This window comes from Polypterus senegalus, chromosome 15 (assembly GCF_016835505.1).
Source record: "Polypterus senegalus isolate Bchr_013 chromosome 15, ASM1683550v1, whole genome shotgun sequence".
NCBI lineage: Eukaryota > Metazoa > Chordata > Cladistia > Polypteriformes > Polypteridae > Polypterus > Polypterus senegalus.
The window spans coordinates 59,518,211-59,535,620 of NC_053168.1; the positions used below are offsets into that span (position 1 = coordinate 59,518,211).

General features: G+C 35.9%; 1 protein-coding gene across 1 annotated transcript in view; it reads left to right on the forward strand.

Annotated features, from left to right (window-relative positions):
• Positions 1–17,410, forward strand: part of dgkb (diacylglycerol kinase, beta) — a 738,105-nt gene that overhangs the window by 318,543 nt on the left and 402,152 nt on the right. The window contains exon 17 of the mRNA XM_039736618.1: positions 16,477–16,562. Coding sequence (XP_039592552.1) covers positions 16,477–16,562 — 86 coding nt within the window. The remainder of the gene's footprint in view (positions 1–16,476; positions 16,563–17,410) is intronic.

Here is a 17,410-nt window from a genome sequence, read left to right on the forward strand (position 1 = left end):
ACCAAACCTGTCATGTTGAACGACGTTGCAGGCAGCATATCGTTCTCCTTGTCTTCTCCAGACTCTTTCACGTCTATCACAGCTGCTCAGGGTGAACCTGCTCTCGTCTGTAAAAAGTACAGGGTGCCAGTGGCGGACTTGCCAATTCTGGTGTTCTTGAGCAAATGCCAGTCGAGCTCCACGGTGCTGGGCAGTGAGCACAGGGCCCACTACAGGACGCCGGGCCCTCAGGCCATCTTCATGAAGTCTGTTCCTGATTGTTTGGGTAGAGACATTCACACCAGTGGCCCTCTGGAGGTCATTCTGTAGGGCACGAGCAGTGCTCAGCCTGTTCCGCCTTGCACAAAGGAGCAGGTATCGGTCCTGCTGATGGGTTGAGGACCTTCTACGGCCCTGTCCAGCTCTCCGAGAATAACAGCCAGTCTCCTGAAATCTCCTCCATGTTCTGGAGATTGTGCTGGGAGACACATTAAACCTTCTTGCTGCAGCACGTGTGGATGTGCCATCCTGGAGAAGTTGGACAACCTGTGCAACTTTTGTAGGGTTAAGGAATCACCTCATACTGCCAGTAGAGATGATTACTCAAGCCAAAACTAGCACGAGTGGAAAACCAGCCAAAAAAGATCAAGAGGGAGAAACTTGAAATGACCTCCACATGTAAAACCAGTCCTGTTTTGAGGGTTTTCTAATTGTTGCCACTTTAGTGCACCTGTCGTTAAGTCCATGAACACCAATACAGCTGAAAGTGATTAACAATGACCTCAGCTGCTTAACCAACCAGAAAATTATCAGACAGGTTTAATTGATTTCATGCCAGGCCCAATAAAAAAGTGTTCCTTTAATTTTTGTGAGCAGTGTATATACAGTATATATAAATGCAAAGTTGACTCACTCACTCACACACTTTTCTACAAAAACACTATTTTCCATTTAACTGAAAAGCTGAAATTTGGCAGAATTATATATCTAGGGCAGTAGGTAATCACTAAGAAATTACTTACTGATATATCAATTTTTAGGGTTAACATACCATAAAAAAAATAAATTAATCAAAAATGATTCACTGTTTTGATTGAAATTTGGTGCCATTATAGAAAAAAGAGAATTAGACAAGCTATGTTTCTTAATTTATTGATGTTTATTAATATTATGCTAATATACATGCACTTTGCTGAGTGGACGTTTTTTACAAATGAAGGCTGCAGCAGAAGTGATTGACTGGCCACATGAAGAGCAGCACAAACCAATAGGGTGGGTGGACAACTGAAGAAGCTGAGTAAATTAAAGTAAATTCAGCCCTGCAAGTTGAAGGAAACAGTTTGCACAGGTGTCCTAACTTCTGTTGATTACTTAAAAAGATTGTGTTTGTCCAGACCTGGCCACTATTGATTAATTTTCTTTTTCAAAACCTGAAGAAATTCCTACATGGGCAACAACTGACTGAGATGGGAGTAGATTCACACCTTGTGGCATGGATTGTGGACTATCTTACAGACAGACCTCAATATGTGCGTCTTGGGAACTGCAGGTCTGACATTGTGTGCAGCAATACAGGGGCACCGCAGGGGACTGTACTTTCTCCGGTCCTGTTCAATCTATATACATCAGACTTCCAATATGACTCGGAGTCCTGCCACGTGCAAAAGTTCGCTGATGACACTGCTATTGTGGGCTGCATCAGGAGTGGGCAGGAGGAGGAGTATAGGAAACTAATCAAGGACTTTGTTAAATGGTGCGACTCAAACCACTTACACCTTAACACCAACAAGACCAAGGAGCTGGTGGTGGATTTTAGGAGGCCCAGGCCCCTCATGGACCCCGTGATCATCAGAGGTGACTGTGTGCAGAGGGTGCAGACCTTTAAATATCTGGGAGTGCAGCTGGATGACAAATTGGACTGGACTGCCAATACTGATGCTCTATGTAAGAAAGCTCAGAGCAGAGTTTACTTTCTGAGAAGGTTGGCATCCTTCAACATCTGCAGTAAGATGCTGCAGATGTTCTACCAGACGGTTGTGGTGAGTGCCCTCTTCTACGCGGTGGTGTGCTGGGGTGGCAGCATAAAGATGAAAGACGCCTCACGCCTGGACAAACTTGTTAAGAAGGCAGGCTCCATTGTAGGATTAAAGTTGGACAGTTTAACATCTGTGGCAGAGCGACGGGCACTAAGCAAACTCCTGTCAATCATGAAGAATCCATTGCATCCACTTAACAGGATCATCTCCAGGCAGAGGAGTAGCTTCAGTGACAGACTTTTGTCACTGTCCTGTTCCACTGACAGATTGAGGAGATCGTTCCTCCCCCACACTATGCGACTCTTCAATTCCACCCGGGGGAGTAAATGCTAACATTAATTTTATTTTAATTCTTTTCATTTTTATTACTATTTAATTTAATATTGTTTCTTTGTATCAGTATACTGCTGCTGGATTATGTGAATTTCCCCTTGGAATTAATAAAGTATCTATCTATCTATCTATCTATCTATCTATCTATCTATCTATCTATCTAATTTCCTGATGATAATTACGAAAGATGATGATGGTGACAGTAATGGGTTGGCTGGTGGATCAAGATGAATCCTTCTATTCTGAATGGATTAAATTACTGGAGGCAATGTGGACCAAGTGTGTTGAAGTTAAGTGCGATAACATTGAAAAGGAAAGAGGTGTGTTTGACCATCAGGTTTTATTTTCACAGTCAGATAAATTATTGAATACTCCTCATATTTACTTTCCCTGAAAATGTACCCCAATGTCAAGATGGGATCAGTTTGTGTAAGAACAGTAGGTTTAACAATACATATAAAAAACAATATAATTTAAGAAAAAATTAATTATAAAACACTTGAATCCACTGAAAATAAAAACTTAAAAAAGTTGGAGTAAATATGTTGAAAATTTAGTTTTTAAACTATTTAATCTATTAATCTGATTACACACACAAATTAAAACTGGACAAGTTTTATTTTTGATAAGTAGTTACTATAGTTTAAATATAGGTTTTTTTATCTAAAATAATCCACTCTTCCATAAGTGTTATGATAAAAATATGATTATTTATGTTTATAAAAAATGTAAATGTTAAAGAAATGCTTTCTATATTTCATATTCCTTATAACATTAAGAAAATTGACATCTAAAAAGAAGGAAAACATTAGGATGGACTATTTGGATAAATTGGCCCCTGATTATAATAAGAAACCCTTATAAAATACTTGACAGCTAAGTAATCAACTTGTTTACAAATTGCCATTTTCCAGTCATTTGCATGTTAATCTGAGTTGATTATGAATAGTTTTAAAAAAGAATCAATTTAATTTATAATTAACAAGTTAAAGAATGCCAAATTTATTATTTGAGTGAAGGAAGCCTTCATTAACAACACCCGCATTAATAACCCTGAAGTCTGATTCTAATTTAAAAGCGCAGCTCATAATAACTATGTAGTGAAAGTTTGCAGTATTTAGGCTGGTGGTTTTCAGTCTGGGGAAGTTACATAATGAAAAAAAATTGTTTAAGTATATAGTGTTTATTTTATATGATTAAGAATAATTCAAAATAAATGTAAAATAAGAAAGAATAAAAATCTTTGTCTTTCAGAAATTAGACCTAAAATAAACTTGAAAAATGTCACACTCTAAAATTAAGGCAACCTTGTTTAAACTTTACATTATACATTTTTGATTTATTTTCTTAATGTGTCCATAAGTATGAAAAATGTTCTGTCTCTGTTGTAGGAGCCTCGATTAACTTATTAACTTATGCGCATGTATTCTCCCAGCATAATCAGTATAATCCTCCACATGGTTTTCAAAGGCAAATATTCTGATATAAAAAAGTTTTATTAGCTAGCTAGTATCATAGCTTGTGGAATCCTGGTGAGGATGGTGTAAAGAACACTAATCTTCATTTTTAGGTTATATTTTTTTGCTTAATTTTTAGCAACTTTTTAAAATGCTCCCTTCATAAAAAATAAAGTAAGAATTGTGTAGTTTTCTCTCTTTTCCCTATGAGAAACTGCACATTTTAAACAAAATACGCAGGAAGCATCAGTCATGAATGAATGTCACAGACTTTTGCAGCTGCAATATCAACAGGTCAGCTAGTCTGTACTATTCACAAATAGCCTGGCAGATGTCATAAACGATAGCTGTGATGCTGCATATCATTGAGTGTTAAAGGTTCACTTTTAACAAAACACTTCATAAATCTCAGCTGCAGAATAAACAGCTACATAAATGGATTCTTACAGGTATGGTAAGAAACTGAAATATCATATTTAGAATCAAAGAAACCAAATTATTTCTATTGTAAATCAAATATTGTATGTGGATTTGTTTGTTGTCAATCTAGGAAGGAAGTCTGAACGGTGGATAAACAATACTGTACTTTTAAAAGAAACTGATTTTGGAATTGACAGGTTGAATGTTTCTTTCAAAATACAGTGTTTTGGAATGGATAATCCACCATTATGAAAACAATAGTAGAGTCGGATTAAAAGGTGCTCAGTAAATTTAGATGTTTCTCTTTAAGTAGATAAATGCAAGAGTAATAAAAATAGTTGATCATTATGATAAACATCCCATGGTTTTAGGATTTTTTTTAATAGACAGCGCTTTTTTAAGAGACACAACAACAAATGCTCCCTTTCATTAACCTTCTCCTCTACTCTTGGTCTTAATAAGTTAAAATCAGTACTATTTATAATTTAGTTAAAAACACTAGAAAATCCTGTATCAGCTGTAAACGTGTAATGGGATGTCTGTAAGTACAAAAAGGTATGTTAATGTTGCTAAATAATGTAAAATATGTTTTACTCATGGAATGAAACATGCACAATCCCACATAGGAGGTGCTCAACACCGATAACGATATTAATTAGCAGTGCAGGCTGTACAAGAAGTATTAACACTAGAAGTCCCATTTTACTAATGGAGTCAAGCAGAGTTCTGTTGCAGTGCAGCAGTCTTTTAGCCAGTGAAAGCACTGTGAAGAAGCTGTCTGTTTTTATGGTTCTGTCTTTGACCAGTCTAATAGCGGTCACAAGACATTGTATTTTTGATTGCCGGTACAATGAATAATTCTGTACAGGTATCAACCACAGTACCAACTGTGGTCAATTCTGTTCTTGTGAGAAGAATGGAGATAAATGGCATCAACTCAGAGAGGGAGAGGCAAGTTCTTTGTACCACATGAGAGTCACTGAGAAAATAAAAATGAATACAGTGGAACCTCGGTTCATGACCATAATTCGTTCCAAAACTCTGGTCATAAACCAATTTGGTCGTGAACCAAAGTTTTTTTCCCCCATAGGATTGTATGTAAATACAATTAATCCGTTCCAGACCATACGAACTGTATGTAAATATATATTTTTTAAAGATTTTTAAGAACAAATATAGTTAATTATACCATAGAATGCACAGCGTAATAGTAAACTAAATGTAAAAACATTGAATAACACCGAGAAAACCTTGAACAACAGAGAAAACTAACACTGCAAGAGTTTGCGCTACAGCGCTACGAACCGCTCGCTAAAAACACTTTTTTTTCAGGACAGGGAAAAAAATGAACATTTGAAAAATCCGTAATTTGATAAACCACCAAGAAAAGTAACATTGCAACAATGCATGCTATGAACCGATCCCTGTAAGCAGAAGTGAAGTGGAGGTTAAAATCCAATATAAAAAAAGTCCTCATTAAATACAACGAGGTTAAAACAATGCTTGGATCTGTCTCTTTAAAAACAAGCCTGGTGCATTATTTAACTACCTTCTCAGCCTTATGCGTCCAGCCGTCTCTCTCTCTCTCGCGTGCGTGTGTGTGTGTCTCTCTCTCTCTCACGCATGCGTGTGTGTGTGTGTCACTGTCTCTTTCGCACACGTGTGTGTGTGTCTGTCTCTCTCTCTCTTGCGCGCATGTGTCTCTCGTACATCTGTGTGCATGTGTCTCTCTCGCGCGTGTGTGTGCGTGTGTGTGCGTGTGTGTGTGTGTGTGTGTGTGTGTGTGTGTGTGTGTGTGTGTGTGTGTGTCTCTCTCTCTCCCTCTCTCTCTCTCCCTTGCTCGCTGCACAGGGAATGCACAGGGAGAGACTGAACACGTGCGGAAATCATCAGCATTACCGCCGCCAGGATTTAATTCAGGGGGGTGCATAAAGAGATTTTTTTCTTTCTACGCTCCCCAACAAAAAAACTTTTTGTATATGTATGTGCCCATTAAATCCCTGCCAATACAGTCGCTATCTCTGAACAGTACAGAGCAGTCAGTTTTTGCATAGATAGATTAACCACTTAAGGCATGACCTAATTTTTAATTTTCTGACAAAAAATCATCGACTTTTTTTTGTTATCATATGATCACTGGAATATAGTTAAAAATGTTATTGATGTATTCAGTGGCATAGGTAGTGCTTTTTTCCTTAAGTTTTTAATGTAATTTTGTAAGCACTTACATACAGCTAGACCTCTTTTTACGCCGGTTAATAGTTCCGATTTCTGGGAGAACAGTACACTTTAGAGAAAATATTTCAAATAAAAATTGTAGACATTGATAAGTTCTACAACTTTTATGATAAATATTTTCTCTAAAGCGCACTGTTCTCCCATAAATCGAACTATACACCGCGTAAAAAGAGATCTAGCTGTACACTATATACTTGTATGTTGGTAAAATAGATATAATTATTTTTCGGGGTTTTAAAGTATTAGTGGCGTAGAAAGAAGGGGTTGGGGGAATTATAAATTTTAAAAAAAGTTTACATTTTTTTCGCATTTGCATAATTATTTTGAAAATACATTTTGTAGCTATACACCTATACATATAATAACAATACACAAATAATAGCACGCTCTGAATGCAAAATATTATTATTTACGTAATAATTACAAAATAATGAATACAAATGACAAAAATATACCACTATCGAAGCTTCAAATTATAATTAGATACTACCTTTTGCTTAAGACACGCCCAGTTGTCTTAAGCAAATGCAGTTGATTGGTTACATAATATGTATGCTCTTATATTATAAGAGCAACCACCGTCATACACGACCACGTGAAAATCGGACAGTATAAGCCGCCGCCCGTCGTCTCACACACGACGGCATGCCTTAAGTGGTTAATGTGAGTGTTAAACAAGAGTGTCAAAATAAACAAACGAACGAAAGTATATTCTAAACCGTATGGTTTTTCTCATGGTATAAATATAAAGGTATGTTCATAAGGGAACTAAAATATTATATGACGTTACTGTGAACAAACTTCTATTTTTTAGAAAGTTTAAGAAAATTTATTTTAAGAGAAAAAGTACGCGTTCTATATTATTATGAGTGACATAAGACGTTTTTTAATTTCAACCAAGAAGCGCAAGATCGATGATTTAGATGATGGTTTACGTACAACTGCAGATCCTATCCCGAGTACCAGCACAAGCCACGATCAAACTAGCATTGGATCAGAAAGTACCACTGATGAAACTTCGTTGGATGTCAATCCCAATCGCGTCGATATCGGGTTGTACACAAACACCAACTGTCATATTGATGACGAACTTCGTCTGAAGCTGCTGCAGGAATGTTGGACTCCTAGTCAAACGTATGATTTCAAGAAAGATGCAAACCCTGAAGCTAAACGTCTCTTCAGATTGGAATGGCTCAAGACATATCCGTGGTTAGCATATTCAGCCAGTGCAAGAGGACCTTTTGTCGAGTTTGCGTCTTATTTCGACCTCCAGTTCAACGTGGTCTGCAACAATTTATCCTTTCCCGTGTCTTAAATTTCACAAATTTCATGAAGTTGCACAATCTCACGCCAATTCCCAATGGCACATCAATGCAATAGCTTCTTCCATCCAGTTTCAGAAAATAATGAAAAAACAACAACTCAGTATTCGTGAAATTCTGGATTCAACATACCACAGAAAAATTGAAGAAAATAGAGACAAGCTTCGGTCAATTACTTCAACAGTTTTATTTATTGCTCAGCATGAGCTTCCTCTTCGGGGAAAAAGTGATCAAGGTTCTGTCTTTACAGATATGTTGCATTTCGAATTCAATCAGGTGATCAAGTTTTAAAAAATCATTTGGAATCTGGACCAAAAAATGTGTTATACATATCCCATCAGATTCAAAATGAGCTGATCCAAACCTGTGCAGATATTCTCAAAGAACAGATAATCTGCGAGGTTAAAAAAGCATCCGTTTTTTCTGTGTTGGCTGATGAGACTGCAGATATTAGTGGAACAAAACAACTATCCATTGGTGTGCGATTTTTGCGTTGCGATGAAGGCACGGGCAGTTGACAGTGTGCGAAGAATTTCTGGGTTATACTCTGTTGACCAAATTGGATGCAGTATCAATCTCAGAAGCAATCCTTCAGTTTCTGAATGATTGTAATTTAGATTTGTCGCGACTTGTCGGTCAAGGTTATGACGGTTGTTCTACGATGGCAGGTAAAGAAGGTGGTGTTCAGAAGCTTATCAGAGACAAGCACCCTAAGGCTTTGTATTTTCATTGTGCCAGTCATATATTGAATCTCGTCATTAATGACTTGAACAATGTCAAAGAAGTTCAAAATGCCAGTGGCACAACTAAAGAAGTAATCAACTTTTTTAGAGAGAGCACTTTACTACGATCTTTGATTCCTAATATTCCTCTGTTTTGTGAAACACGTTGGTCGGCAAAGTATAAAAGTATCAGAATATTTTCTGAGAACTTTTGGTAATTGTCCAAGCGCTAGAAAAGCTTACAGAGGACAGTGCGAACAAAAACACAAAGGTTAAGGCTCATTTGCTGTTCACTGCTATTACAACTCCAACTTACATTTTGACGCTTTTAGTAATTGCTACTTATTCGGCTAAACTCGAACCTGTGTGCAATCAGTTGCAGCAAGTAAATATGAACATTAAAGATGTAACTGCTCATATAATTCAATTAATAGATGTGCTGCAATCCCATCGAGACAATGTTTCTGAAGAGTTTTCATTGATTTTCAAAAAAGCACAATCGATTTGTGAAGAATTAGACATTGAATTAAAACAGCCACGGTTAAATAAAAGGCAAGTTCACAGATCGAATTTACTTTCTGAAAACGCAGAAGAATATTTTAGGAGGTCCATTTTCATCCCTTATTTGGATTCTATAATATCTTCTCTACAAATTCGGTATTCTTTTACACAAGAGAAAGCATTTTCACTTTTACAACTTCACCCAAAAGAAATGAGTAAATTGGATAAATCATCGTTTTTAATAGTTCTGGAAGACATTAACAGTCTGTATGGTGATATTCTTCCAAACTTTATATCTGATGCTACCACATGGTATGAGATGTGGAAAAATAAAAACATTGCAAACGAAATTACCGATTGCATGAGTTTAATTGAAGAGGCTACGAAGTTTTATCCGGCTGTTTCCGAGGCACTCAAGATTGGCATGACACTTCCTGCAACAACCTGCAGTATTGAAAGATCTTTTAGCACATCAAAACTTGGAACCGATCTACAATGAGTGACGATAGATTAAGTGGATTATGTATGCTTAGTGTACACAAAAAAAGAATAAATAATTGTCCAAAATTTATCGACAAAGTTGTAGACAAGTTTGGACAACAAAAAAGAAGGCTTGAGATGCTCTTTTAGAAACAAAGTGAATGATTGTTTATGTATAGTTGTAAAATGTAAACGTCTAATTGTAATTTAAAAATTTAAAACAAAAACAATTTTTTCGCGTTTTTTCTTATTATTGAAAGATTTATTTTTTTTCTCCATTTCCTTTTTTTTCAAAAGCTAGGGGGGTGCACGTGCACCTACTTGCACCCCCCTGCCGGCGCCCATGATCATCAGTGTGCATAAACCAAAAGGGAAACTGGCTTGTCCATATGCTGAGTCTGTGGTCGTGAACAGATGCAAAAGTTTGGTGAACTTGTTGGTCGTTAACCGATTTGTATGTGTTCTGAGACGTTCGTGAGCCGAGGTTCCACTGTGATTAAAAAAAAAAGCACTAACTTTTTCAAGTAGTCAAAATTTACACCAGGTTTTATAGACTCAAATCAAATGTATGTGTTTATTATATTATAGTAATAACATTAATAGCACCTCATTACTCAAAACACGAAGCACTGAGTCTCAAACTGGCAACCTTCTGGATATAAGGCAGCAGTTCTTACCTCTGTACCATCCAAGACTATGTATTAACTATCTGTCGATTGACATTTGAGCTTGAGTTTGTAACTCATTGACAACAACATGTAAACTGAATATTTGTTTTTTACTTTGGTTATATTCTTGAACATGTGTTTATTTGATATTTGGAATAAAGTCATCACACATTATACAATTCATGTCATTATTACTATAACATGGAAAAAGTTTCTGTTTTAATTATGTTTTAACATTTCTTGCTTCGTATTTCCTGTCACCTAACATTTACCCAGATCGCAGTAGAAATGGAACACACATGAAATGTATGTATTCCAAATAGTGATATTTTTTTACCCTACACAACTCAAGGCACCTCACTCTCTGATAAACAGACCTGAGCTGGGAGAACTTTAAACAGACCTGAGCTGGGAGAACTTCAGCTGCGTTGTTGGTGGGATGGAATAGTAGGCTGCTTGTGCTGATTGGCAAAAAACAAAGACGCTGATGAAGAGGTGCGAATGAATTTAAGGTGGCCTGGCATTATGACTTTTTTCGTAGGCTTCAGTGATTCTAGTGGTAAGGACAAAGATGTTGTGGCAAGGCCCAATTTGCTAAACATTCTTTTCATGTCATTCTTTCCTAGAATTCATATAGAAAAAGACATACTATTGTATTTTGAATTTGCCAAACATGGTGAGACAAAAAACCATTGAAAACCTCTGGAAACAACCAAGATATTAATTATTTTATTTATTCATTAAAATAAATGAAGAATTTAAAACAAAAAGAAAACATTTTTTAAAAAATCAGACATATCTAGAAAGAAAAATAAGAAATGATAAGAAAAGTGCAAAATAGAAATAAAGAGTTTAGAGATTAAAGACAAATAGGTCAATATCCAGAGACTCAAAATACAAAAGAATTGAAAAGAAATACAAAATTCCTTTAAAGAAAGCAAAGACTACTAATGCTAATTAAAGAAACATACTGAAAATCCCAGTACAAAAGCACAAATCTGAGAAACTACATATTTCATAACAAAATGATTAGAGACTGCAAAACTAAACAAAAAGCAAAGTAAAAAGTAAACAAACATCACACATGGATAATACCACTACACTGAGGGAATGGCTGTAAGAACCTTTTATAGTCCCCAGTTCATGAACTAAGGCTAATTAATGGGGCCTGTAGTGTAATAGGAGGCCTTGAAAGACCTACATCAATACAGCAAGGAACTTAAGGTACAGTCATATGAAAAAGTTTGGGAACCCCTCTCGGCCTGCATAATAATTTACTCGACTTTCAACAAAAAAGATAACAGTGGTATGTCTTTCATTTCTTAGGAACATCTGAGTACTGGGGTGTTTACCGGACAAAGATTTTTAGTGAAGCAGTATTTAGTTGTATGAAATTAAATCAAATGTGAAAAACTGGCTGTGCAAAAATTTGGGAACCCTTGTAATTTTGCTGATTTGAATGCCTGTAACTGCTCAATACTGATTACTTGCAACACCAAATTGGTTGGATTAGCACGTTAAGCCTTGAACTTTGTAGACAGGTGTGTCCAATCATGAGAAAGGGTATTTAAGGTGGTCAATTGCAAGTTGTGCTTCCCTTTGACTCTCCTCTGAAGAGTGAAAGCATGGGATCCTCAAAGCAACTCTGAAAAGATCTGAAAACAAAGATTGTTCAGTATCATAGTTTAGGGGAAGGCTATAAAACGCTATCTCAGAGGTTTAAACTGTCAGTTTCAACTGTAAGGAATGATATCAGGAAATGGAAGGCCACAGGCACAGTTGCTGTTAAACCCAGGTCTGGCAGGCCAAGAAAAATACAGGAGTGTCATATGCGCAGGATTGTGAAAATGGTTACAGACAACCCACAGATCACCTCCAAGGACCTGCAAGAACATCTTGCTGCAGATGTTGTATCTGTACATCATTCTACAATTCAGCGCATTTTGCACAAAGAACATCTGTATGGCAGGGTGATGAGAAAGAAGCCCTTTCTGCACTCACGCCACAAACAGTCACTTGTTGTATGCAAATTCTCATTTAGACAAGCCACATTCATTTTGGAACAAAGTGCTTTGGACTGATGAGACAAAAATTGACTTATTTGGTCATAACAAAAAGCGCTTTGTATGGCGGACGAAGAACACTGCATTCCAAGAAAAACACCTGCTATCTACTGTCAAATTTGGTGGAGGTTCCATCATGCTGTGGGGATATGTGACTAGTTCAGGGACTGGGGCCCTTGTTAAAGTTGAGGGTCGGATTGAATTCAACCCAATATCAACAAATTCTTCAGGATAATATTCAAGCATCAGTCACAAACTTGAAGTTACACAGGGGTTGGATATTCCAACAAGACAATGACCCAAAACACAGTTTGAAATCTACAAAGGCATTCATGCAGAGGGAGAAATACAATGTTCTGGAATGGCTATCACAGTCCCCTGACTTGAATATCATGAACTATGCATACCATCAACTAAGTATTAATGTAATATCTCTGTTGGGGTGCCCAAATTTATGCACCTGTCTATTTTTTTTATGATGCATATTGCATATTTTCTGTTAATCCAATAAACTTAATGTCACTGCTGAAATACTACTGTTTCCATAAGACATGTCATATATTAAAAGGATGTTGCTACGTTGAAAGCTCAGCCAATGATAAATAAAAATCCAAAGAATTAAGAGGGGTTCCCAAACTTTTCATATGACTGTAACTGACATCTAACAGAGGAGGTATAATTAAATAACAAATGAAACTAAAAGAAGATGTTTAACAATAATGAAGAAATTAACAGAAATACAACTAAAACAGAACATCTTAAGAAAAAAAACAAAGCATAATTAAAAAAAAAACAGGATGAGACTCATAGTGAACCATAATATTTTACAGTAGTGGCTAAAGGTTTTGACAGTGACACAAATGTGTTTTGCAAAACTCCCCAGATCTTATTCTCATAGAGAACCTGTGGTCAAATATGAAAAAGCGGGTGAACAAGCAGAAGCCCAAAAATTTTGATCAATTCCTATTACTAAAAAAGAGAAGAATGGATCACCATCAGTCAGGATTTGGCCAAGAAGCTGATATTCAGCATGTTAGAACAAATTTCATAAGCTGTGAAAAAGAAGGTCAACACTGTAAATATTGACACTTTACATAAATTTGATGTATTTGCCAATACAAGCCTTTGAAACTTATAAAAATGTTTATAATTGTTCAGTATACCATAGAAACATGTAAAAAATAATCTGATAATGCTGAAGCAGCAAAGTTTGCAAAACACAACATTTGTATCAGTACCTTTTGGCCACTACTGTACATCTTTGTATTACACTGCATTACTAGAGATTTACTTTGCCCCAAATAGAATGTCTAATTATAGTAAACAAAACATGTCAGTGAATGGACATGATAAAAAGAAGGTTTGAGCTAATAGACATCATGTTTATGGATTGTGTTTGGAATCTCTTTTCACTTAGAATGTTTTGAACAAAAGTTGCTTTAGTTGCTTCATTATCTGTGCCTTCTGATCATTCTTTGGCAACACAGAATCACAATGAACTACAGCAGTATAAGGGGACAGAGATAATATCCAGGCTGCATGAGACTGGTGCTTCATCATTGTTACTTTTCAGACAGGATCCTCTACCGACTTGTGTTCAAATTCCCTGTTAAGGTCATTTTTTGTTCATGTTAGATTACGCTTCCTTTGTTAACGATAATATTGTTATATGTTTATTATTTGGTGTTTTTTGTTAGTTTTTATGTGTTTGTATGTTCTTTTTGATTATTGCTTTGATTTTTGTTGATTTACTAGATTTTCACCTCTTTGATTTGTTTTTTTTCACCCCTCTCTGGATTTGTGTTTTTGGGAATTGTTTGCCACTGGATTACCTATTTTTAAGGCAACTCCTTATGTACCTTTTGTGGTCCTCAGAGTTTCTTGTGCTACAAAGAAGTTTTTGTAAAATAAAAAAAGCTTGACATTGACCCTTCCTGTTGTGGGGTTTTTGCAATAGTTTTTGGGACCTTAAAGTATATTGGCCGGTTATCCATCATGACAACCATGGCATAAAAGACATCTGAATATCTTAACATAATAGGCTTTATCATAGTTTACTAAGCTTCAGCATGGCCGAATTGCATACACGTGATATTTTTGTTTGCAAGATTCCTATTAAATGCAGCCTTCCTTTCATCAAAGTACATAGATAACGCACCGGTTTGGAAAGACCATCCTGACCCTAATTGGATTGATTGGAACATTAAGACCTGAACGCAACTGATTTGACTACTTCCTGGGCCACATAGAGAGATGTTTCATCTGCACTTGTTAAAACAGATGGACTGCAATAGATACATTGTTAGAGCAAATGTTAGACCAGAATAAAAGAATTGTAAACAATCATATTTCTTGGTAAACAAACTCTATCCCACCTAAGTGGATGGAGCAATAAGCATAGGTTTTGGATGCTAATGGTCGAAGCTCACCCACAATTGTTTGAAGAACATGCTTAACCTGGGACAAAAACTTCTGCTGTTGAACAGGCCACAGTTCTAGGCTCACTGCATCACTATAGTCTTCCCTTAGTTAATTGTGACTGGGCTCACTGCATCACTATAGTCTTCCCTTAGTTAATTGTGATATGTGGAAGTGAAAGCCTCTCTCAGTAAAATATCCTGCAGAGTAAACTTTGGTGTCAAATTCTTTCTTAAATTTCCATTCTGTGGTGGGCACCGGAGGGGGTTAACAAAGACATTATGTCTTAACAGTAATTAGAAGTGGTAGTTTCTGTATATAAAATACATTAATACTTGAGCAGAAGACATATAAGCAAACAACTTATGACTAGTTATTTGCTTTTAAGTTATTTAAATCAATGTATTTATCCTTGCATAAAAAATAATAAAAATTGGCCTATTTATATACCTCTTACAACACCCTGACTTAAAGCACTGCCGGGCAATTTTACTTTACAGACATTTAGGGTTATATTGAACATGACATGAGCAACTTGTCTTTTATTGCAATATATGTTTTTGTATTTAAACATAGCTCCAAGTATAGTTAAATGCCTACAGCATTTCTCACATGATAGAAAATTTTCAAATAAGAGAAGGATCTATTTTCCTTCAGCACCAACCCTCTTGTTTGAACATGTAATGTTATATTTGGATGCAGCATCACACATATAATAATCCTTTCATGTGTCTTAATACAACCTCTCATAAATGCCTAATTATTGATCACGGATTCTTTTATTTGGAAGTTCCATTTTCTTTTTAAATGACATCTCACCTATTTGAGCAATCGACTCTTTGATTTGAAGCCTCCCCACCTCTTTGAATTGCCCCCTGTATTTAACCATGACTTCTTCTTTTTGAGGATCATCCCCTCCAATATGAACACACTATGTCTCATTTAAAAAAAAATCTAAGTCTTATATTGAGGAATGCCTTCGTTTTTAGATGGTATATTGTACTAAAGAGTAACATTTGTTTACAACATTATGCAAATTGTTATAAAGGGATAAATTGGCTATTAGAAATGGCTGGATGCTACCTGACTGCCCTCTAATGAGTGTGCGCTGGTGACAAGGAATAAATCAATTGTGCTTTAAATCTGCAAGCAGGTGTATAGCATTAAACCATCTGGTTATCTGAGTATGCCATGCCATTTATTAACTCCCCTTTTTTTGAAAGTCATACTGCATTGCCTTCCTTTTTATTTGCTTGAAAAGTTATTGATTATATGTTTTCTTTTGCTATTACAGTATATTTCAATTTATCCCATGACTTCTTTAATGTTTACAACAAATTGGTTTACATTTTTCTTTGGCTTTATTCTGTAAATCCCAATAGAGTGTGTTTTTATATAATTAATTACCATAATAAACTCTAACCAGAGTCTGCCCCTCATTAGGTTAAAGGACCATTAGCTTGGGTGAACGGAAGACTATTCTTCAAACAATGCTTGCCTTGATCAAATTACAATTGAAACAGGCTGCTTTTCAGAAAGCACTTGCCCTTCTGGCAAATAGGATATGCTGTTTTTGATTTAGGTTTGACATATGTTAACAATATAGTGATGAAAACAGTATGTTGTATTTTGAAAACTTCTGCATTTAATTCAGTTATTAACAGATCTCAGTCTCTTGTGGCTTTAAGCCTTTACAGTTTGTCACACTGGAGTAAAACTGATTTGCTTTCAATAATTGCATCGTGTGCCAGGGCTTGTTTATTTAACCTGATACAGAATGAGAAATGATCTAACTGAAAAGCTTTATAATAATGAAGTATTGAATGTACTTTTTATTAGGTTAAACTTCTTCAGAGATGTTCCAGATTTTAGAGTTCTTGCCTGTGGAGGTGATGGGACAGTCGGGTGGATTTTAGACTACATAGGTAGGATCTCTCTCTCTCTCTCTCTCTCTCTCTCTCTCTCTGTCTATTTATATTTATGTACAATGTGTGTGTGTTTAATTTGTATCCATAATTTATTATTTTTTATATTTTTTTGTCTCTTTCTTTCCTTGTAGAGTAATTGCTTTCATATAGCTGCAAACACGTACTTATTCCATGAAATGCATTATGAACTTTACATCTTGTTAGGTTGCCATGGTATCCAATCAATGCTGTATATGATTATAGAGCAACCACAAATATTTGCAGTTTCATGATGCACAATTTAAAAATGACACTTTCCTGAAATGTTTATTATTTTTCCAGTTTATGACTAAAAATACACATACTGTTTAATATACAGGCAATGAATCACTGTATTTACATTACTGAATTAGAACACTGTCAAAACATGGCTTTTGTACTTTGCTTTTGCCACAGACTTTCCATATTTACTGTAGACATGTATTTCCACTCTAATAAAAAGAATACATAAACTACATAAAAAAGTACTGAACTTGTGATACTGCTGACATTGTATAGGACATCCACAGCTAATAACAGAAAACGATAGGGAATAAAATGTATACATAGAATCTTAGGGAATACTATTTTGGCATTTTTATATAATGTGAAGGGATGCCTAGCCTGCAGAGGTTTCAAGGGGGCATGTTCACCACTAAGGTGGGAACAAGCAGAAGGAAATCCAACAACAAACTTCCAAAAAAGAAAAAGGCCCACACTGACAGGTCAGGGTGACTTATGACTTACAGTCCAGTGTAGGAACACTGACTTTCATGTAGAATGAATTCAACCCTGCAAGACAAATTGTCTTGTAAATAAACTTTCTA